The sequence below is a fragment of the Armigeres subalbatus genome, chromosome 2, assembly GCF_024139115.2.
Source record: "Armigeres subalbatus isolate Guangzhou_Male chromosome 2, GZ_Asu_2, whole genome shotgun sequence".
In the NCBI taxonomy this organism is placed as follows: domain Eukaryota; kingdom Metazoa; phylum Arthropoda; class Insecta; order Diptera; family Culicidae; genus Armigeres; species Armigeres subalbatus.
The window spans coordinates 211,051,907-211,076,019 of record NC_085140.1 but is presented as its reverse complement, the minus strand read 5'-3'; the positions used below and the strand labels follow the sequence as shown (position 1 = coordinate 211,076,019).

Genomic DNA, 24,113 nt, shown 5'->3' with positions numbered 1-24,113 from the left:
AGCCGATGCGCGCCAAAAGTGCGACCTTTAGTGATCGCAGCGCAGCATCTTTAGCATTTGATCGCTGTTGCTTGTCGACTAATGACGTATGCCTACTTACACTTGATCGCGACCAAAGGCGAGAGCCGTTTCACAACTCATCTCAATTACTAAACGCTCTGCCTGTACGCGCATGCATGCATGGTGGCTTCATATCGTGACACTTGGGTTTGTTGATTTTGCCTCCTTGGTCGTTTTCGCAGCAGGTTTTTATCTGATGGATCTCTGTGAGGGCTGCCCTGCTCAGCAATAAGAGCTGCCACGCTGCATGCAACCTTAGCGAGGATCAAAACACATTTTTGAGTACTTTTGACACCGAAGATCGCCCATCAAACGGAGCGTATTTATGGTGAGCGAAGTGTTTTGACAAATCCAATAACACTATGAGATAGGCATTTGGAATTCTGGCTGCCTTTGCCCATTGACCCCATGCTTCGATCACTTTCATCGGAGAAGCCATGTAACGGCTTAGATACTTTTCAGAGGTGCATAAAGTGAGCAAATGCATTAGAAACCGCTGTGCCAGAGGTAAATGTTTGGATCAAATATGAATACTTCCAAAGATGTCCGTGCAGAAATTATTCATTCATTGATCCAAGGGAGAACAAGTTAATATTTGATTTCACAATCAAAAAATAATGTTACATGAAATACCTAGTACCTAGTACTGCTCCTGGACTTCATCTCATGCCTCCGATGTTCATCCCATCAAAAACAAAGCAATGGAAAGAAATTAGGTTTGTTTATTATTTTTGTGATTTTTTTCAGCAGGTGCATGTTGATAAAAAAACGACGGAATTGGTGCTGTATTTCTTTGTTTCGCGATGGATGAATAGGGGAACTGCGCCTGGAAATCATCTCATGGCTCCAATATTCATCCCATCGAAAACAAAGCAATGGAAAGCAATTCGATCTGTTTCTTATTTTTGTGATTTTTTCAGCAGTGAGCACGCATGTTGACAAAAAGAAGCGACAAAATTGGTGCTGTATTTCTTTGTTTTGCGATGAGATGAATATATGTTCAGTAAGATGGAAATCGGGACAGTTCCCCTATATGTTCAGTGAGATGGAAAGAGAAAACCTAGCAAAAGCACAGCCAATCATACAATTTTAGTCGAATAAGCTAGTTTTCTAGCTGAAGAAGACTATTTTTGGTTGAATAAGTGCTCTATTAGCATTCTATGTTTGCTGGGCGTGTTTCATTAGCAGTATAGGGCTTTCAATAGCAAAGAAAAAAAATCTTGCAGCTGATTCTAATGCCAGTGCACTTCAATGCACAGAACCATCGCAACCATTGCAATGGATGGAGTTTGCAGCGGCTTACATTTAGGTACATTGAGTGGCCCACTACCGGCCCACTCTGGTGATGTGTGCTGTCAAACTATAAGTTTGACATGACTCGGATTTTCCGTATCTGTAATGTCAAAATTTATGCTGGGTGGCCCACAACCGGATACATTACCCTAACGTTAAAATCGTTGTTTTTGTAACATGATTTTATTTACAACCTTAACTTCCATAAGTTTAATTAGAATAAAGTTTACGGTAAATAATATCTCATTCAGTTCCATATTTTTAAGGCTAAAGTAGTTTGTCTTTATGCTAATGAAAAATTACACAGGAATACGAGAATATGCAAATATATGCAAACAAACTTTGCCTTTTTTCAAATGCAATCATACAAATCACACCGCTATGTGTGTAAATAAAACACGCATCTCTTCGGTCATGTGCGAGAAAATGCAAATTCCCGCTATTATGATTTTTTTCGCTCACACCTGCATCTGCTCTAAGTTTTCAGCCAGTGTGAGAACAGCAAACCAACATCTTCCTATTTAGCAATCAGATATTCAAATAAGCATCATCATGTTATCTTTCACAACATACCTCTGTTCAAACACGGAATAGGTATATTATCACTTCCAGCCCGCCGCAGCTGGGCTCAGTTGCGCGAGCATCTAATCTAGCCGTATTCCGTCAATCGGCATGACACGCCTTATGTGTCCAAACCAAACAAACAATCGATAAGCTTGCGCATGCACATTATGATAGACCCGCCATGCCCAGATTGCAATCTTATCTTTAACACTTGATTCGCGGTTCCGAGAACCCGCTCAAGTGTCCAATGTAAATACGAGTGAACTTTTGACGAAGGACTGTGCGACCGGCGGCGCTGTGGTTAAACTTATTTACACATTCGAAGCCGGTCGTCGTCGTCGTTGTTGAACTTGTTTGCTTTTGGCACCTGACATTGGCCAAGCGATTGTCGTTGATTGAATGAACCGTAGGAAAATGAAGGTTCTATGGGGCCCACTTCGAGACACATCGTTCGCAAATGCAAAAATTTAATGCTATTAAACTTTGAGTATGTTTATGCTGGTGAGGAGTGGACCGCGCACCAGCCATGGGATTTTGCTGTTTATTTGCTTTAGGCAGATCGTTTAGACATCAATTGACATTCGATGCGGTCGCTGTTTGCCAAAGGCGTGTATGCACTTTCTGCGGTCAGGTGCACGTCGATTGTTTTGTTTAGTCTAGTGCTTATTGCTTAATTTTGGCCTTAGTTGGCATAAACCACAGGGAAATTCAATGATTTTTTTTCATGGTTGAATTCTATCTTTACTACCTATTAAATATTGTTTGCTTAATTGATGAATGAGAGTCAAATTATATCCCATGTTTTCTAATTCAAACAACGTATTTAAAACACGGAGTGCATATTTTTTTGGTACGTGGAAATTGTACCATAAATGTAGTGCATAATTGTATGATTTTGAACAATGTCGTCACTCAGTTTGGTGGATACCTCTCCACGACACTAACTTCCGCTGCAGCACGCTTTTGCATGCTCTTCTCATAGTTGATAGTGGACATGTGGTATTTTGTTTCAAAAAATTTCCATATATTTCTATTTTTTTTAATATTTTTATGTTGTTTACGACCTTTGGTTTAAATGAAACAATGATGTTTGAGACATTGAAGAAAAATTGGGTTATATTTGAAAAGTATTCGATAATGCCTAATTCATTTGTAAAAGGGACACGAAAATGTATTAAAATTTATTTATGTGCCTTTTTATTTTTATTTGATATAGAATATACAATTAGTGTATAGAGGAACATTTCGTACGACTTGTAAATATTTGCGACAAAAAAATATAATTTTTGGGTTCAATCAAAGTTAATTGCCTATGTTCGGGGTATTAAACCACCCGAATTGTTAATTTTTTTATTAAGGTGAAACTGACCAGAAACCAAATAAATCTCACATCGCTTTTGCAGAGGCACCAATCTAACCAAAGAAGCAACCGATAACTATCACTTTTCTAGTCTGGCTTTGACGTTGCTGCAAGCATAGAATAAAGGAATAAAGAGATGACAACTCGTTGCTTCTGTATTGATAGTGGTTCCCAACCCCTTACTGCTTACCGTTTTTAATTAAATTGCTTTTAGATTTTTTGAGAAGCGTTTTAAAAACTTCTTCGTATGGTTTCCCGTGGAGATATTTTCGATTATCATCTTTCTGGTTCTTCTTTTTCGTGCAACATCAAAGCGCCAATAGAGGTAATAAACTATAGAGGCAGCACCCCGCACATAGGAGTGTGTTCATTTGGGTCGGTTGTGTGTGTGCTCAGAGTGGCTGTCAGCGCAAGTGCTTGAACTAAGGATCAGGGATGCCACATTTAAAGACATGTCTTCAATTTGAAGACATTTGAATCACTGTGAAGACATTTATTTTATGAAGACATTTTGAAGACTTTTAAAAATATTTGAAGACTTTTAATTTCAAAATTAAAAAATCACTCAAATAAAGGAGAAAAAAACAACCAACTTTTAAATTCTGCGACTTCTATATGCAGAGCATATAAATATTACAAAAGTTATACATAATAAGCTAATGTCCCGGGCTTAAAATCTTAAACGCCAAAACACATTCACACTGGCCGGTTGATAAGGTTGATAACTGCAACACATTTTAGACGTCAAACGTGCTTTTTTATGCATACTTTTTGTGTACTGGTTCAAAAATTTACGATTGCAGCATTCGTTTAAATTTTCCTTGGAAGCGGTGGCGTTTTCGACGTGCCTGTTAAAAAGGACTTCGATCATTGCATCTGAACCATTACGTTCTGAACCAACCGATCTAATTTAATCTAAACGGCAAAAAAGACAGAATTCTGCAATGACTTGATTAAATCTATATTTAACTGTTGGACTAGAACCATTATTTTTTAATTTCTTCATAATTCATCTGATCTTTTCGTATGGGCAAATAAAGGAATTCCTCCAAAATTTGAACGGGAGATTCATCTCAATTTCCACAAGATTTTGTCTAAGTTCTTGCGAGGAAGTCATCTGAACTACCACAACGAATTCTTTTTCATTTCCACAAGAAATTTGTCTCAATTTTCGTGGGATGTACTACGGATTTGTATTTGAAATTTTAGGGATGTCTCTTCGGATTTTCCATATACCACATTTTCACAGAAAGTTCTAAAATTCAACAGGAAATTGTTTTAAATTTTCTCAGTAAATTTTCTTTAGTTTCCATGATCGAAAATTCTTACGAACGTCGACAAGAAATTGAAATTGTTCTGGTGTTGAATAGCTATTTTTCACAATTGCCACGGTAAATAATTTGATGAAGAAAATCAGAGAAATTTCATAAACAAGCCTGCCAGAGTGTTTTTAAACCCGCAGTAGAAAGTTCAGGGGACACTCGTAACACTTTCTCCTTGAATTCCCTTGGTATATTTACTAGAAATATCATTGGACACTTTTCCAGATTTTTATCTGGGAATCCTTCTAAGAATTTATCCAGTAAATCCCTCTCCGGAATTATTTTTGAAATTCCTCTTGGAACCTCCAGGAATTCGTCCGCAAATTCCTTCAGATATTTTTCAGAAAATTTCTTCCATAAGTTCGTCCAGAAATTTCTCCGTAGGATCCTCGAAGAATTCCGTCGGAAATACCTCCAGTTGTTTCTCCAGCCGTTCCTCCACAAATTGTTTCTTTCACAACTTCCTCCACCAGCTCTTCCTGAAATGCCTATCGAAACTCCTGCCGGCATTCGTCCGGAAATTCTTCCAAAAATCCCTTCGGAAATTTCTCCAGGAATTCCTCTTGATGATTCTCCAAGAATGTTGCCGAAAGATTCTCCAATAATACCTCTGAAATATACTCCGGAATTTTCTGTTTTTTCCTCCAGCAATTCTTTCGGAAATTCCTGCAGCAATACCTCAGGAAGTTCCTCCAAAAAGTAGTCCAGAAGTTCTTCCTAAAGTTTCTTCAGAAATTTCTTCAAGAGCTCCACTGCAAATCCTTTCAGTAATTGCTCAGGAAAATCCTTCAGTAATTCCTCCAGAAAATCCTTCAGTAATTCCTCCAGAAAATCCCTCCTGAATTCCTCCTGAAAATTCTTCTGCAATTCCTCCGCAAGTTCCATGCTAATGGAACTAGCATATCACCCGGAAGTTCCTTTAGAAATTTATCTGGAATTACCTTCAGAAAATTCTTTAGATGTTCCAACAGCAATTCCTCCGTACCTTTTAGGAGTTTCTTTAAGAATTCTTCCGAAAAATCCATCAGGAGTTTATCCTGAAGTTTCCTCACAAATTCTTGCGGAAATTTCTTCAGAAAATCTTGTGGAAGTTTCTTCAGGTATTTCACGGTAAATTCTTCCGAATCTCTTTAGAGAATTCTTAAAAAAGAAACTCAGAGGAATTCCACATGGAAATTCAGTTAGAAAAATCCGTTAGAAATATATTGCACGACTCATTATTGCGATTCTCTTCTAAAATTAGCAGTTGTGCGCCATACAAAAAGTAAATACACCAATGTCAAACAGATGCAAGCTTTCGTTGAGCTTTTTCACATTCCCTCCTATGGTATGCAGCATATTGTCGTCCCTTTACGAAAACATATTATTTAGAGAAATTGTTCAAGTTTTAATGGTTTTTGCCTTTTTTTCGCATGCGTTGCGTTTGGCATGTTGTTCAAGCGGACCTTAGTAGTGCAATCGTGTTCATTTTTGATGTAATATTCTACAATTGAATGGTACAAGTATCACACAACTAAGCAAACTGCTATAATATCTCGAGAATCCCAATAGAAAATCCAAGGGAAATTCACTGCCCTTATTCGTGAAGATTTGAAGGAATATTCTCGTGAGTTATAACAATTTGAGTGTTAATGCTTCAAAAAACAATGAAATGCTTGAAATTACAAACCTGTTGGATTTTGAAATATCTCACTGATAATCGTAATTTTGATATTGAAGACATTTGAAGACATGTTTACTCGACTGGGAAAACATTTGAAAATATCCCCTGGCATTCCTGCTAAGGATAGCCACGCGAAAGATTTATTGGCACGCTACATCCAACCAGCGGATGGCTTATTTTAATACAGTTCTGCAAAAGAACTTTACAGAATTACTGTATAATAATTGGGCATATGCAATTTCGGAAGATTTTAATACAATTGTTGTATTGAAATTATACAGATTTGTATTACTTTAATACCATCTTCTTCTATATAATAAAAATGAATTGAGATTTCTTTCCTGACGATTTAACTCGCGAACGGGTTGTCCGATTTGCAAGATTTTTTCCCGTTTTGGGAACCGCAATGTTTGTATCTAAAAAGTTGGTAAATTTAACGGGGAAATGCTAAAATCACTATTTTGGGTCAGCTGTTGAGGAAAACAAAACAAACGCACGGAAACTGTGTCCCTTATACAAATTTTCAACACCCGGCAAAGCTGGGTTTCTTTCGCTAGTATTTGTATAAAAATCTTACAGATTTGTATATGCCAAGGTTTTATACTATAATTGTCAGATTTGTTTTTTGGGTGTACTCACTTTAAGCTTTCGGTAGCGGCGGAAACTGAGCCATGGACTTCGAATATCAAGCATCATATATATAATAGCCCTGTTTGTCTGTCCGGTGACTAGCCAACCAGACGCAGCACGCGAGGGAAATTCTCACAAAAAAATAAAATATTTGACACTTCAATTCTTTTTTACTATTAAATGCAGAGAACAAAACCAGTGACAACCTTAGACAACCAGACACAGCATTTGATGAAAAAAATCACAGACAACAGACGTTGAAAATTTTGATTTTTCAAATGGCGAAAAGAATATATCACTCTTAAAAATTGAAAAAAAAAAAAAACAAACACTTGCCACGGGCGCTATTGCGTCCACAAATAAACTAGTGATTTAATAACGGTTTGTATGCGTACGCTTGGAGGGGCTTTTTCGGAAATCACCACGGCCGTTATTTAACATAGAAAGAGAAACGCGCCGTGGATCGAAACACGCGTCGATGAGCGTGACGCTGATGATTCCTCCTCCGTTCTGTGGGCTTCACAGGTCTAGTAGCGGGTCACTTTTTAGTAACTTGGTCACTTTTTTTCGGGCAAGTCACTAAAAAGTCTCTTTTCTCGACCTCAAGTCACTAAAAGTCTCTTTTTTGACCTCAAGTCACTGAAGTCACATTTTCGCAAATAGTCACTTTTTTCAAATATTTTGAAAATATTAACAAAGATTTTTTTAAATAAAGCTCTATGTATCGGTCGGATGATGCTTTGTTCATGGCGGAAATGAAATTACGGATCTTGGAAAAATGAGCGCTCTGAAACATTGCCAGCCATTTAACTCGCTGCTCTTATTGGCATTTCACCAGTAGCTAATGAATCACATACAGTGATTGGTTTCCTACTCGCCGCTGCCTGCATCCAGGCACTAACGTATATGTGAAAATAGCCAGCATGAGTTAACCACCAGAAGATTGTATGGCGCAAGACATCTAACGCGGTTTTTCTCAACAGTAGGAACTTTTCATGAAAAACTATTTGGAACCTGTTATGTAGGAAGGTGTCTGCTACTTCGCATACCAATTATTTTTTCGATTGGGGTGCTTATTTTCAAGATATTGAACCTTAGATGCCTTTCGCCATACTAATGAATCGCCTGCTTTGAGCGTGCTTACAGCGGCACACTTGGAGTTAACTTTCTGAAATCAGTATGGCGAAAGGCATCTAAGGCTCGATTTCTCAAAATTAAGCACCTTCATCGAAAAAATATTTGGTAGACGTAGTAGCGGACACCTTCCTACATAACCGGTACCAAATAGTTTTTCATGAAAAGTTCCTAATTTTGAGAAAACCCGCGTTAGATGTCTTTCGCCATACAAATTTGTGGTGGTTAACTCATGCTGGCTATTTTGCGCATATACTGTAGCGCCTGGATGTGAAAGCGGCGGATAGAAAATCAGCCACTGCCAATAATTCATTTCCGAAAGTTAACTCCTAGTATGCCGCTGTAAATACGCTCAAAGTAGGCGATTCATTGAAGGTGTTTTACGTCACAATTTATAAATTGGTATACAGTCATGCAAGCAGGTCTCCGCCGATTTCGATTTTTTTTTAAACTCAAACTTTATACAGTAGCATAAGGTGGGGAGACTTGATTCCTTGGGAGACTTGACCCCTTGCCATAGCAGCACAATCCTAGGATAGTGACAATTCAATTGCGACTGCCTTGTTGTATCCTCAGTCGGTTGCTTCGACGAGGTGGTGGCCAGTGCTTCCGATTTTTTTTACAAAATCTGCCTAACAATATATGTAACAAATTTATATTTTCTCATTTATTTCTTCCATTATTCGTTGTAAAAGATGCTACGTACTATCAGAAAAAAGTTTTAATATGGAATTAAAGGTGTTTTATAGTATAATGGGTAAAAAGTTGGTAAATAATGTTTCAAATCAAGTGTTTTCAATTAACATGACACTTGAGAATCATGCATACATCATTTATAGTCTAGCATAAATTAATTTTACCCAAACAATCAAATGTAACAAGTGGGCTGCTCGGGTGGGAGACTTAATTCTCTCCTGTTTTACCGAGAACTAAAGTAGTATTGTTATAGCGTATTTTTATAATAGATCCTCTAGCCAAATGATCGTTATGTGTCGAGTTATTTGACAACCTTATGTACTCTATTATTTACTGTGCTCTATCTCGCATAAAGATGTTTTAGTGGACACGCAAAATTACCCAATAAGGACAAAATGCTATCATTTTTTTTACAGTTCAAAGCTATATATCCTAAATGATCTTTACTGATAAAAATGCCAACATTCCACCACAATTTCAGGATATTTGGATTTTAAGTTGTTGCCTCAATATGAGGAGACTTGAAAATATTTATTGAGTAGATATCATAAAACGGAGATCAAGTCTCCCCAATTTTGAAGATTGCATGCACTGTCGAATTCCATAGCAAAAAATGTTCATTAATACGCACAGCAAGTCGGAAAATCTGCGTATTTTGGAGGAAAAATATTTAAAAGTTCAGAGAGCATATTCCTGCATTATAAGCAGGAGGTCGAGCGTTCAATCCCAGGCTCATTGTACATGAATCTTCATAATTTTTGTCGTTTCTACCAAAACAATCTGTACTGTTGTTCCTTTCGCACTGAAAATTCCAAAAACTTCCGCGGCACCTATGACAAATCGTAGAGTTTTCTGCATCTTCCAAGAACACTGAACTTCAATCATGCTCATTCACGCAGATTTTCGCCGAGAAATCATTTTTCGGGAAAGAAAAATAGGTCTTATTAGTGATAACCATGTTTCGCTCACTTCCAGTGGCGTAAAAATTTGTTTTGCTCGCAAGACTACTCATAGTTTTTAGTAGTCCTGCTTTTGACTGATATTGAGTAAAATTTCTGTGGGATTAAAAGAGAGGGCAATACAATTTTACTTAGTCACTGAGTAGATAAAAGTAAGCGTGTGCGATTTTCGTTTCTCTTTCGTTCTAAAAGTTCGCTTTAAAAGAAAAGAGTAGTAAAAGATGTTTTCCGCCACAAATTACGAAAAAAATATTCTCCTTCAACCCAAAAACGCTTGATTTCGCCTCATCAAACTTGCAACTGAAACTGAAAGTCACTATTTGATCACTTTTTCTTCAACTGAGAGTTACTATTTGGTCCCTTTTTTCGTCAGCTTTGGTCACTAAAGTCACTATTTTGAGTGGCATCGGTCGCTACCAGCCCTGTTCACGCGCGGCGATGAACTGAGTGTCTGCTAGCCTCTACCTAGGGTGCGATGAACGTACGCAAGCCCTCTTCCGTACTTCCGCGAAAATGCCTCGTAGCTGACGGTGGGGTCAGAAACGATTTTTAGCTGGGAGAGTGATGTGTCTAGCTTCGCAGAATGACACAAACCTGTACACAGGCTTACATCACCCAGCTTGCTAAATCTGAGACTTGAGAGAGCAGACCTATTCGGGATAAGTTCAAAATCCCCTGAATGCATTCCTCCGTCAACGCACAGCGGCGATTCTCTCAATCTGGCGAGGAAATTTCTCTGACGATCAATAAAGTGATAAAATAGTGATCCTGAAAAGAATAGAAACCAACCAATAGTCCAAATTTTGCGAAAATATTTCATTTGCTGTCGACAATGGCCACTCGATGATTTACCACAATTTCGAAAAAATATACTTCAATGCTGATGATCCTGACTACGGCCACGCAATGTTTTACAGCTAAACTGCAACCGAGGCGCTAACTAAGCCATCGGTCGGAATCAGTTTTTCGCAACCTGACGCAAACTGACGCGAATGTCAGCAAAAAGAACCTACTAGATTGATTTTTTGTTGCTTTGTTTGGAGATGAGTTTAATTAGTTAGAGTAAGATAGATTTCCCGTAACACGGTAGATCACTTTGACGTAGTGTGTTGCGGTCTAAGATCTACCAAACAGGCCCTAGCCTAATCCATTTTTCTAGCTAGGGCAATAAATTGTGGTAATTAAGGATAAACCGTATTTATTCCTCGCTACCAACAGCAGTCTAAGAAATAAAACATAATTAATGTTACCTTGCAGACAGTTGAAAGACTCGAATTCCTCTTATTTGAGGCTAAACTGTATGCAGCGGAAACAGCTTTTCAACCAATTAGTTAAAAAACCTCGGTACCCGGTCCTAGGCTGAACTGACTTCTGGAAAAATCGAGCTAGGGGTTTAAATACGTACTAACTCTTCTTGAACTGGTGAACAATGCACAGTGGGCCACGTCGTGGAATTAGGAGGAAAAAAATATTTTCACCATAATGATAATTTTTAGGATCAAAGTGTCTTCAGCAAAGTCAAAGCTTATTATTTAAGCTTTATTTTGAAGTTTGTTGCAATAGGGTGGCCCCACTACATTTTGAGATAAAATTTTTAACTTCTATATTTCTAATTTTAGCATTGTACGATGTTCTAGAAAGTTGTTCCTTATTTAATTTTGAGGCACTTTGCTGAAGAAACCATTTTTGTACGTCGTTTGTATCATTTGTTATGATAATTTTAAATAATTATGTTAGGGTGACCCTAAAAAATTAATATTTTGATTGTAACCTTTTAGTTTTAATTTTTATCAAAGTGACGTATTCTACAAAGTTTTAGAGCATAAAAAAATGCACGTTTTGGTTACTTAGCCAAGTAGATTCATTGGTGGATTGCAGAGATATCACTGTTTTTCTTGAAAAAACCCGTTGTTTTCAAATGCTTGTATTTTTGAATGGGGGAAAAAGGGGGATCCATTTTTCCCTGGGTTAGACAGAGGAAGGGCTAAGGATTGCTCTGCATATTTTGGTATTGGGGAATTTGAGGGAATTTGAGGTTTTTCCATCATTTGAAAAAATGGCTTTATGTACGAGGAAATCAAAATCATCAGTTCTAGAAGTGTTATAAAACCGAAAATTCCGCCCAATTCGTCAAAAACAAAATGTTTATAGTAACCATAACTTCCTTATATATTTCCAGCGCATCTTCACTCAATATACCGATTGGTAGGATAACATGTTCAATAATATCAACGCTTATCAACGTGACAACTTCACTGAACAGACCGTAATCGTAGGTTGTTTACATCACTCGTTCAATCGATTTTACTTTTAAATCGCTAGGGTGGTACGGAAAATTAGGTTTTTTTTAGTGTATTTTTTATTTAATTTTTATCTAGATATATATTAGGGTGGTTCAAAAATTCTATTTTCTCCACACCGATCACTCAATTCTGTCCCATGTTCTGAGTGTCCTCCGCGAATTGATTTAGCACGAGCCGTTTAAATTTGCTTGGGAATTAGTATGGTCAAAGTGAACTTTTCATCATACTGATTATGGCACTTTCCAATTAGGCGCTGGCGAAAACAGAACCAACATAGCCAAAAGGAGCCCTAAAGAATTATCACTTGAATAAACGTTCGAATATTTAGTAATCGATTTTAATTTATGTTGTAGTTCTTTGGAGCTTATCGCGAAGCTTCTTCACAGGCAACATTACTGCTCTTGGCGCGAAAGATAGCACTGACAAAAGAAGAAGTTCAATAACCATAACCAGAGATTCGCAAGCTGGATTAAAACCGATAACTAATTATTGGAACGATTAATCAACATGCGATTTTGGCCATGTGGGTTCTTTTTTCGCTGTATGGGGAAGCGCCATAATCAGTAGGATGAAAAATCCACTTCCCCATACTAATTCCCATGCAAACTTGAAACAGCTCAAAGCTAAATCAATTGTTATCCAATTTCGCTCAAATTCGCGGAGGACACTAAGAACATGGGACAGAATTGAGTGATCGGTGTGGAGAAAAATCGAACTTTTGAACCACCCTAATAATAGATAAAAGTAAAATAAAAAAACTACGCTCAAAAAAACCTAATTTTCCGTACCACCCTAGCGATTTAAAAGTAAAATCGATTGAACGAGTGATGTAAACAACCTACGATTACGGTCTGTTCAGTGAAGTTGTCACGTTGATAAGCGTTGATATTATTGAACATGTTATCCTACCAATCGGTATATTGAGTGAAGATGCGCTGGAAATATATAAGGAAGTTATGGTTTTTTTTTCTTTCTGTTGGGTGATTATCACTGCGACCATTTTTTAGATCTATTGTGATATACCAACCGTTTAATATTTACCTGTTCAAGGTGATAAGTACTATAAGAAGTGACTTTCAACACATGATTTTAGGTATTATCCCAGCATGGAAAGATGTGACGTATGAACCGCACCACCTTACATGGCGATAAAGACCATATTTCAGATGGCTGTAAGATACCCTTATCAAAGAACTTGATTCTTCTGTTGATAAGTGCAGCACAACTGCATAATAAATGCTCAGAGGTCTCACAGTCCTCATTACAAAAACGACAAACATCATCTTCGACCTTCTTCATTAGTTTTAAATGATATTTCGCCGAGCAATGTCCTGTTATTAAACCTGTATAAGTACACAGATCTTTTTTTGACAAAGCGAGAAGCTTTTGTGTGTTTAACGCATTTGGTGTTAAAAATCTTTTAGCTTGACGGGCTATTGTGGAATTATTCCAGTTCCTATTTATCATCATTTAAGTTATGGTTACTATAAACATTTTGTTTTTGACGAATTGGGCGGAATTTTCGGTTTTATAACACTTCTAGAACTGATGATTTTGATTTCCTCGTACATAGAGCCATTTTTTCAAATGATGGAAAAACCTCAAATTCCCTAAAATTCCCCAATACCAAAATATGCAGAGCAATCTTCAGCCCTTCCTCTGTCTAACCCAGGGAAAAATTGATCCACCTTTTCCCCGATTCAAAAATACAGGAATTTGAAAATGACGGATTTTTTCAAAAAAAAAAACAGTGATATCTCTGCAATCCACCAATGAATTCACCCGGTTATGTAACCATAATGTGCATTTTTTTTGCTCTAAAACTTTGTAGAAGCCGTCATTTCGGTAAAAATTAAAACTAAAAAGTTATATTCAAAATATTAATTTTTTAGGGTCACCCTAACATTAATATTTAAAATTATCATAACAAATGATATAAACGACGTACAATAATGGTTTCTTCAGCAAAGTGCCTCAAAATTAAATAAGGAACAACTTTCTAGAACATCGTACAATGCTAAAATTAGAAATATAGAAGTTAAAAATTTTATCTCAAAATGTAGTGGGGCCACCCTATTGCAACAAACTTCAAAATAAAGCTTAAATAATAAGCTTTGACTTTGCTGAAGACACTTTGATCCTAAAATATTATTATTATGGTGAAAATAATTTTTTCCTCCTAATTTTACGACGTGGCCCAATGTGCAATGGTAGTGAGACGAACACACGGAAATTCTTATTACTGAACAAATTCTCTAGATTGAAATGGTCTTGTTGATAGAGCTAAATATCGGATTTTCAGCGTTTTACTGGTGATATTCTAGAAACAAGACAAGGATGTGGCTAGGGCTCCGATGCATGGCCAAATAACAGTATTACTGTTCTGTTTTCTCAAGAAAGGATTGATTTCCTATTGATAAGGGGCGCGCCTTCAATGGGATTGCTCTCAATGAAGGGTCTAAATAGCGGAACCTTGTCATGATGGTCTTGAGAAAACAAAACAACAACTGTATCGAAAGCGATACTGCATTGCTTCTCAATAGCACTGGAGTAATTCGACATGCACTTAAACACTAAGGATACGGGTAACGCTACAATAGATTAATAATTGGTCGTAGTGGCACGCCCGAACAGGAAAAAAAAAGATAGATTTTTTGATACTTTAATAATTTTCATATGTAGGAACGAGCCTGTCCTAACAGTGTTATAAAATGTCATCTGCATTTCATTTGACTAATGTGCCAAAAGATATTTTATTAACTAAAATTTATTTTAATGTGCCCAATTCTTTGTTTGGGGCCCTCCCTAGCCGTGCGGTAAGACGCACAGCTACAAAGTAAGACCATGCTGAGGGTGGTTGGGTTCGATTCCCGGAGCCGGTCTAGGCAATTTTCGGATTGGAAATTCTCTCGACTTCCCTGGGCATAAAAGTATCATCGTGTTAGCCTCATGATACACGAATGCAAAAATGGTAGCTTGGCTTAGAAACCTCGCAGTTAATAACTGTGGAAGTGCTCAATGAACACTAAGCTGCGAGGCGGCTCTGTACCAGTGTGGGGATGTAATGCCAATAAGAAGAAGAATTCTTTGTTTACAAACCTAACTCACATCATATTTTTTTAAAAACCCATAACGCATGAAGATCCTTTATTTTTGTCGAGAATTAAATTGCTCTAAATATAAGTATGATTTATAGGTATATTTAGAGCAAAGTACTTTTAGATGTGTGAATATAGATTTGTATATGATTTCCTATCATAAAATAATGTCTGAGAGATTTTCAGCACACCTTACCGTGCAAGAAAAACAAAAAGCTATGCTAGGAATTTAAATTGATAACTTTTTGTGGTAAAGATAATTTTCATCAAGACACAATATATGAAAATGATATAAAAATGAAATGTATATAGGAGTAATTTTTTTCATGAGCCACTGTTAGGGGTCTACCTACATCTTTGATCTTCATCCAATGGTTCAGCTTTATTTTGCGAATGCCAATGTTTCAGTTGCATATTTTTGATGAAACTTCGAAAATAAGAAAGATTCATTGGTTTGAATAAATGCATATTCATTATAAAAGTAGAATAATTTGAACATTTAATCTAAATTTATTGTCTGCTTTTGCATACATATATGGATATGTGTGTCGTCTCGCCAGTCTCATCGAGGCACGGGACGTTTGACCCCGTTGATCATTTTTCTCTTTTATATGTTTCCCCCCAATCATCATGCGGCTATGGATGGCTGAATTTGAATACACAATTTTCACACTTTCTCATGTTGCTTCTTTACCTCTCCGCTTCCAGATAACACGATACCAGCCTTTTTCGGCAACAGCACTGATTACTTTAAGTTGCTAGATCAGAACGACAACTCGATACTGATAGGGGCGCGGAACGCACTCTACAACATTAGCCTTGACCGGTTAATTGAGCATCCGAGCCAGAGGGTCTCGTGGACCTCGTCCGATGCACACCGGGAACTGTGCACACTCAAGGGCAAGGCGGACCAGGACTGCCAGAACTACATCCGCGTGTATGCGCGGATAGGCGCAAACAAGATTATGCTCTGCGGAACAAATTCGTACAAGCCTCTGTGCCGGTATTACTATCTTCTGCCCGGCAATGGCTCAATTGCGTACGACAACAATGAGATGGAAGCCTTGGGGCGATGTCCGTACAATCCCTTACATAACAGCACTTATGTGTTCACCGGTAAGTTTGATTATTCGATTTATTTCGATTCTGAACATCTCTTGTAATGTGTTTTTATTCAATGGTCGTCACTGCCGAGTTGAGATGTATCTCCCTATTTTTAGCTATTCCAAAATATTTGATCATCGTTTTTCCTTTCTTTCATTTTCCTCGACAGACGGCCATCTGTACTCGGCCACGGTAGCGGATTTCTCTGGAGCGGATCCGTTGATCTATCGCGAACCACAGAGGACGGAGCAGTATGACAGCAAGCAGCTGAATCAGCCGGCCTTTGTGAGCGCTGTGGAACACAATGGCTATGTGCTGTTTTTCTTCCGTGAAGTGGCCGTAGAGTATATGAACTGCGGCAAAGCGATTTATTCGCGCGTCAGCCGAGTCTGCAAAAACGATAAGGGTGGGCCACATCCGTTGAATGACCGGTGGACGTCGTTCCTCAAAGCCCGACTTAATTGTTCGATACCGGGCGAATATCCGTTCTATTTCGATGAGATTCGTAAGTATCGTAGGGTTTGATTGATTTAATTAGACTTGTCTTATTAAACATATCAATAGCGCAATGTATGAAAACTAATGTATCGCTTCTTATCTTCAAACAGAATCAACCACCAAGACGATTAATGGTATCTATGGCGGTGACACGAATCAGATCATTTACGCAATCATGACCACCCCGGAGAACGCCATCGGAGGTTCAGCGGTTTGTGCCTTTGCCATCCAAGACATTCTGGATGCTTTCGAGGGTCCATTCAAATGGCAGCAGAGCATCAACTCCAATTGGCTCCAGGTTCCCCAAAACCAGGTGCCGGAACCACGCCCAGGAAAGTGTGTCGATGACAGCCGCACCCTACCGAAAGCTTCGGTAAATTTTGTCAAAATGAACACCTTGATGGATTCCTCCGTGCGGTCGTTGCACTCCCGACCCGTTTTCACACGAGTTAGTCTCCTGTATCGGTTGTCTGCTATCACGGTAGATGCCCAAGTGAAAGCGCTAAATGGCAAAACGTATGACGTGATCTTCGTAGGAACCAGCGACGGAAAGGTCATTAAGTTCGTTAACATAATGTCGTCCAACTCGACGGATGAGGTCAAAACAGTTACAATCAGTGAAACACAAGCGTTCCCAATTGGCACCAAGGTGAACGAAATGACTATTTCGAAAAAGAATAAGAAACTCGTTGTTGTAAGCAATGGAAAGATAATTTCACTGCCGCTTAGTAATTGCAATGAGCACGAATTCAAATCATGCCGCAAGTGCCTCGAGCTGCAAGATCCCTACTGTGCTTGGGACGACGAGAACCGTGAATGTCGAAACGCCGATGAACTACATCTAAGTAGTCGAACGATCAGTCGTTTCTTCCAGCGGCTGGATGGATCGAACGTCAACGATATTTGCAAAAAGTACGACCAACGTGATCAACGACAACACACCATGGATGATAACGACGTCTACACCAGAGTCGATGGCTCTGGTTCGGCGGAAAAGGACAGCCCGCTGGAAACAAAAAACATCGTCATCATCCAAGGCACTGTGTCCTCCGTGGGCTCGGTCGACATTGATAATGAAATATCAAAAACCTCGATCGAGGGTAGCGTGCTGACGAACAAAATTGGATCCCATCCGTACCACCATAAAACAGGTGAGTTTATGAGCACCATTTTTACTTTTACTTTATTATGCACGAGCGCGCCTCGGCTTCAATGTCCCATCATTGACGTATAGTAGCCTACTTTGTGCGACTTTTATTGTTTTTGGCTGAATTTGGCGGTGCGCGGTCCCATTGTATTAAAAAGCAGCAAACGATCGCGGAGCATTATTTCAATGTTTCTGTAAACAAAGCCAAGCCCGCGATTCTGCGATTTCGTTCTTTATGGTAATGTCTGCGCATCGATTATGGCTCGCTGATAGGTGACGATGGTGGTGTATGCCGCACCTCGCCGTTTTCTTACTCCGCTTGTTTGAAAAATAAATTTGGTGTATATCTTAGCGGGCGCTCGTCCACACACAAAGTGTGCATGATTGATTACTTTTGATGGGTCGGGTGTGCGCGAAAGAAAGAGTAAAAAAACTGTACTGTATAAACTGTTTATGAATTCACAATTTGTTAAATTGATGTTCAATGGCACGACGTTCTCCATTATGAAAGAGGAAAATTGGCACAGCGAGGGCAACCACAACTAAAGCAGTTTTGGGTTTGCCTAATTGACTTGAGAACGTCGAAGTGAGAATATCAACAAGTGCCTAAATAGCGTTTCGGGTCACTCGGCCAGTTTTCGTGGGTTAATTGATATTTACATTATAACGCTTGAAAAAAGTGTTGTTTATTTTGAGTTCGCTTCGCGGTATAAAGCTAGATGTAAGCTAGAAGTACATTTCAAAACATCATTATATATGCCTGTTTATTTAGCTTGCTCCACTAAATTCTTCCTCGGGCAATTTAGTCCTATGATCCAAAACTGAATAAAAAACATAATCATATTTTATTTTCATACAGATGATTTCTTCGTGTATATCTAAAAGCTTTTAATTTAAACACCCTTTAGATTCCAAGCGATCTATGTGGGTACACATCGAAATGTATATTTTAAATTGTGTCCATACGATTTTTTTTTAACACGATTGTTAAAGTATGTATTAGAATGGGGCATCATATTTTTTTTTTAAACAACGGTTTTTTTCGGAGCTATTCGGGGTCCCAAACAACTGTTCAGGATTTTTCGGCCCGATTGGTTGCTTCCTCGCTTTCCACATCGCGTTTGAAGTTTGTATGGGAATTAGTATGGGAAAATGTTCATTTTTGCATTTTTTTTTGTCCTAGAGTTGTCAGTTCATCGTAAACCAAGTGGCATATTGCGTTAAAGTATAACCCAAAGAAGGCCGAAGAACTTTGCTGAAGAAGGTACGTTACTGGAACGTCCACAAATAAAGTTATGACGCTTCGAAGTTTGATTGGTCAAACCAAATGAAAACAATGGTTTTTTTTTCTGCCAGCACTGCCGAACTACTGACTGTTATCTTACAACTATTGGCTCATAGGGCTCATAGCTTATTGGCGTTATTCGGAAACATTTCTCAATTTAAAAATCCGGACAAGAAGGACGAAGGGTTTTGCTCTATAACAACCATAGGCTGCCCGATAGTGGTGGCAGAAACATTGATTTCTCGCACACGGTTAGAACAATCCATCTTCGAAGCGTTATAACATTTTTTGTATAAGTGCTAGCAACATGTCATCCTCAGCAGTCTTTTGGCATCCTCCAGACTTAGCTTTAGACTATATGCAAACGTATTGAGTGACGTGTTTGGAGATAGATAGAAGCAAAAATGCAAAAAAGCATGTTTTCCCAAACTAATTTTCAACCGCGATGCGGAAAGCAGGGACGCAATCAATCAAGCCCATCTTTTGCATAGTTGATTGGGGTCCCAAAACGAGTCAGAAAAATCTTGATCTTACTTTATTATGGATGAAGTTTGCATTTTTCCATACAACTGCGCCCTTCTCTAGTATGTTAAGGTATATTTTTTTATTTTTTTTTATTCCTTTCTTTATTTGTTAGGAACTCTGTGTTACTTAACCGCTACTGTGCCGAGAACTACTGTGGTATTCTGCTGAACAGAATCCACACAGAATCCATTACCATTATTGTTGTCGTTGCCAGTACATCTCATCGTGAGTCCATTGTGTCCGTCCCCAATACGCTACCACATGGGCTGCGCATCCGGTGACTGACGAGGGTTTGGTGGAGGGGCTGGGAATCGAACCCATGACCATTCGCTTGTAAGGCGAACGTATAGCCAACTACGCTACGGGACCCCAATATATTTTTGCCTTTCTCGTATACTAAGTATACGTAAAGGCTATACGATCACTCCAAAACCAAACTTTTAATATAAGGCTCGGAGACCCATAGTGTTATATACCAATCGACTCAGCTCGACGAATTGAGGTGATGTCTGTTTGTGTGTATGTATGTATGTGTGTGTATGTGTGTATGTGTACAAAATTTTGTAGACACACTTTTTGGAACTTAGCATTGGCCGAATTACTCGCAACAAGTTCCATTCGACTGAGAATCCTGTCCCATTGTTTCCTATTGAAAATTGGTCAAATTGGACTATGGGATCAGAAGTTATGGCCAAAATACTATTTTCTATGCGCAAAACACGCTAAAAATCACTTAATTTTTTTTTTGGCACGAGAAAGGCACCAATACCGCTAGGTGGATTATTCAGGGTTTTTTATATTGTTATTTATTTTTGTACAATGAGCAATGGTAATGAGCAGATCAGATGAAAGGTAGTTCTCTTCATACGATACCATTAGGGAGATTTTGCCTACCTGGATACCCGTTTACAGCGTCGATACACTTATATCTGGCGTTGGCATATTGTAGAGCTCAATAACCGTCGGTCTTGGGCGATGTTCCTCCAGTTTCAAATCTCGATTTTCCTCATGATAACCTTTTTGCGTAAAGGCTATATGATCACTCCAAAATCAAACTTTTGACAGAAGGCTCGAAGACCCATAGTGTTATATACTAATCGACTCAGCTCGACGAATTGAGATGATGTCTGTTTGTGTGTATTAGAGTGGGGCGTCATGGTCATTTTCTCAAATCAATGGTTTTTCGAATCCATTCTGGGTCCTGAACAACTGTGCAGAATCTGGCACCGATTGGTTGCTTCCTCGCTTTCCGCATCGCGTTTGAAGTTTGTATGGAAATTAGTATGGGAGAACGTATATTTTTGCATTTGTACTACTAGAGGTTTCAGTTCATCGTAAACCAAGTGGCACATTGCGTTAAAGTATAACCCAAAGGATGCCGAAAAACTTAGCTGAAGAAGGCACGTTGCTGGGACGTCCACGAAAAAAGTTATAACGCTTCGAACATTGAGTGCTCAAACCATATGCAAAAAATCGTTTATTCTGCCAGCACTGCCGAACTACGTAGACCAATAATTTAACTGAGTGTTATTTCAAAATAATTGATCTTATAGGGCTTTAGAGCTAATGGGAGCTATCCGGAATTATTCCACAATGTAAAAAATCTGACAAGAAGCAAGATGGGTTTTGCCCTTTGATAACCATAGGTTGTTCGGTAGTGCTGGCAGAAACATTGATTTCTTGCATGTGGTTTGAACAATCAATTTTCGAAACGTAATAACATTTTTTGTGGACCTTCCAGCTACGTACCTTCTTCGGCAAAGTCTTTCGGCATCTTCCAGACTATATGCTAACGTATTGAGTCACGTGATTGATGATAAATTGAAGCCGCTAAAAGCAAAAATGTAAAAAAGCACGTTTTCCCATACTAATCTCCATGTAAATTTAAAACGCGATGCGGCATGCGAGGTTGCAACCAATCGAGCCCATATTTTGCACAGTTGATTGGGGTCCCAAAACGATTCAGAAAAACCTTGATCTCACTTGATCGGACGAAGTTTGCATTTTTCCATACAACTGCGCCCCACTCTAGTGTGTATGTATGTATGTGTGTATGTGTGTGTGTGTACAAAATTTTGTAGACACACTTTTTGGAACTTAGCAACTTAGCCGAATTACTCGCAACAAGTTCAATTCGACTGAGAATCCTATCTCATTGTTTGCTATTGAAAATTGGCCAGATTGGACTATGGGATCAAAAGTTATGGCCAAAATACTATATTCTATGCGCAAAACACGCTAAAAAGCAGTCACTCATATTGCCTAGTATTTTTTTGCACGAGAAAGGCACCAACACCGCTAGGTGGATTAATCAGGGTTTTTTAATAATTCATTATATTTCTTTGCAGATACGCTCATCAAAGAAAACGTATCGATGGCCTCGTTAAGTTGGCAGGTCAGCATAATATTGGCGGTCCTATCGGCCATCATTGGTATGGTAATCGGTTTTTGCATCACCCGACGAGTAATCAGTAAGCAGTCCTTTCATGGCAGCGAGCATCGGAATCAACTGAATTGGTACGTATTCGTTAGCGATTTATTTCCATATTGAGTTCTAATATGATCGTTGTCTTTATCCCACAGGCATCATACTAAGAATTTGAGCATGCTCTCGCAGAACCGCACCAGCGGAAAGGACGTAAACCTGCTGATGAACACAAACTCGAGCAATCAGTACCACACACAGCAGCAAGCTATTGTGCAGCAGCTACAGCAGCACCACCACCAGAACAATATGAAGGACAACATAGACTTCGATTTCAAAGACCGGAGTGTCGAGTGTAAGAACTCGACGGAGAACCTGGAGAAAGACATCAGCAAAGGCATGGGCACGCTGCAGAAGGTGAAAAAGACGTATATTTGATAGTTAAAGACTGCTTTCGGTGATTGGGACAAATAACCGCTGCTAGTGTATGCAAACCTCCACTTTTTTCGGTACTACTTGTAAATCAAAATCATGCACACACAAACACGCAAAAAAAAACAAAGTTGAGAAGGCCACATACATTGGCACCTCCCTTGCGGTTGGATCGCAAAATTCTATAATTTTCTTCCTGCCTGTGAACTAGCGTTCTACTTCTACGACTAAGGAAAGGTACAGGGATGGATGATGTCTTCATCTTGTGATTGTGCTAGATTACTCCTAATGCCGTTTCACCAAACGCCACCACAGCAAAGGTAATTTTCCTCAAATTCCAAAATAGTGATCGTCAAAAAAGCAATGGCACTTGGGATGGTATTTAGTAATGCTGGGTGGAAATGGTCTTCAGGGGTAATGCAGCACAACTCTTCATCTTTATGTTCATAATTTTATAATCGGACTCGACCATAAAACACTAAATTTTGTTGGAATGTATCATCCGTATAACCTATATAATGCCATATAGTATCATATGCTTTCAAGCACGCAAACGAGTCTCAATCGCAACTTGGTATTTGTTGAGGCGATGTAATATTGGAAAGCAATAATAACGACATTAGCAACTTAGCTAACACTTCCAGTAAATCGACACAGGACCCTGCAATAAGAATAAGATTTTCTTTTTTCAACAGACTCCACAGTTGAAGACATTCAAGCCTTAGAAGATACAGAGATAGTTGATGTGAGTGAAAAGAAAGAGTGTGATTGAAATCCAAGTGCTGCCGTCGAGTTTTACCAGTGCATGTGAAAGGTAAAACAGCGATGGATCGTATGATAAGCGAAATACCGAACAGAGTGGCGTTAGAAAATGATTAGAAAACTTTGTGAGAGACTGTGTGCCTAGCACAATCATCCCCAGCCAGCAAGTATGCCACGTTTGGTTGAAGTAGAGGCCTTACTCTGAAACATGTGCCCATTATTCTACACAGGGAATATCAAACAGTGCAAACCACAAATCCAGCATATGTCACTAGAAAATCCAGCGCAACCATTCTCCCCTAGAGGCAAAGAGGCTATCGACTACTATTCTCAATCTGTGAATCTTTTCATTTGTTTAGCGATGCACTAGTCTATTCAAATTATGTACCTGATTTTAGTTGAAAGACGTTTTCTTCTCCACACGATATTGAATATACAATTGATTTTTATTTGTATTTAATTCTGTTGTTAAAATTGGGTGTACTTTTCGTCTAGTGTTTAACTGATATTCCTTTGGTGAGCCACGGTGTGTTTGTCCGAAGAGGCTTATTTTCAAAAAATCAGTATCTCTAAAACACTCACTACACGAAAGTATAGGTTTTCCTCTTGCACGTAGGCGCATTTTTAAAATGTTCTATCGGGGGTCATTTTTCTATACATTTTTGGGGTGATTAAATTGGCTATCATTTGAGATTTCTATGGAATTTGCACCAAAAATAGTGAAAACAATAAAAATTGTTCTAGATCCCCCGATAGAACATTTTAGTTTACCCACTATATGAAATAGGAGAGCATCTACTTTCAACTTTGTTGGTGTTTCAGAGATACTGATTTTTGAAAAATGATGTTTCCC

At 38.6% G+C, this 24,113-nt stretch overlaps 1 protein-coding gene across 7 annotated transcripts in view; it reads left to right on the top strand.

Annotated features, from left to right (window-relative positions):
* The window catches only part of LOC134211577 (semaphorin-1A), a 283,656-nt gene extending 259,936 nt beyond the window's left edge, over positions 1-23,720 (top strand). For 5 of the 7 annotated variants that reach the window (XM_062688580.1, XM_062688578.1, XM_062688577.1 and 2 more), the window contains 6 exons: positions 15,791-16,198; positions 16,356-16,691; positions 16,795-17,835; positions 21,990-22,158; positions 22,225-22,483; positions 23,194-23,720. In XM_062688580.1, the coding sequence (XP_062544564.1) occupies positions 15,791-16,198; positions 16,356-16,691; positions 16,795-17,835; positions 21,990-22,158; positions 22,225-22,483; positions 23,194-23,223 (2,243 nt within the window). In that variant the 3' untranslated portion in view covers positions 23,224-23,720. Of the gene's footprint in view, positions 1-15,790; positions 16,199-16,355; positions 16,692-16,794; positions 17,836-21,989; positions 22,159-22,224; positions 22,819-23,193 lie in introns of all 7 variants that reach the window. The other 2 variants (XR_009979042.1, XR_009979041.1) reach the window with 2 other exon arrangements.
* The last annotated feature ends 393 nt before the right edge of the window (positions 23,721-24,113 follow it).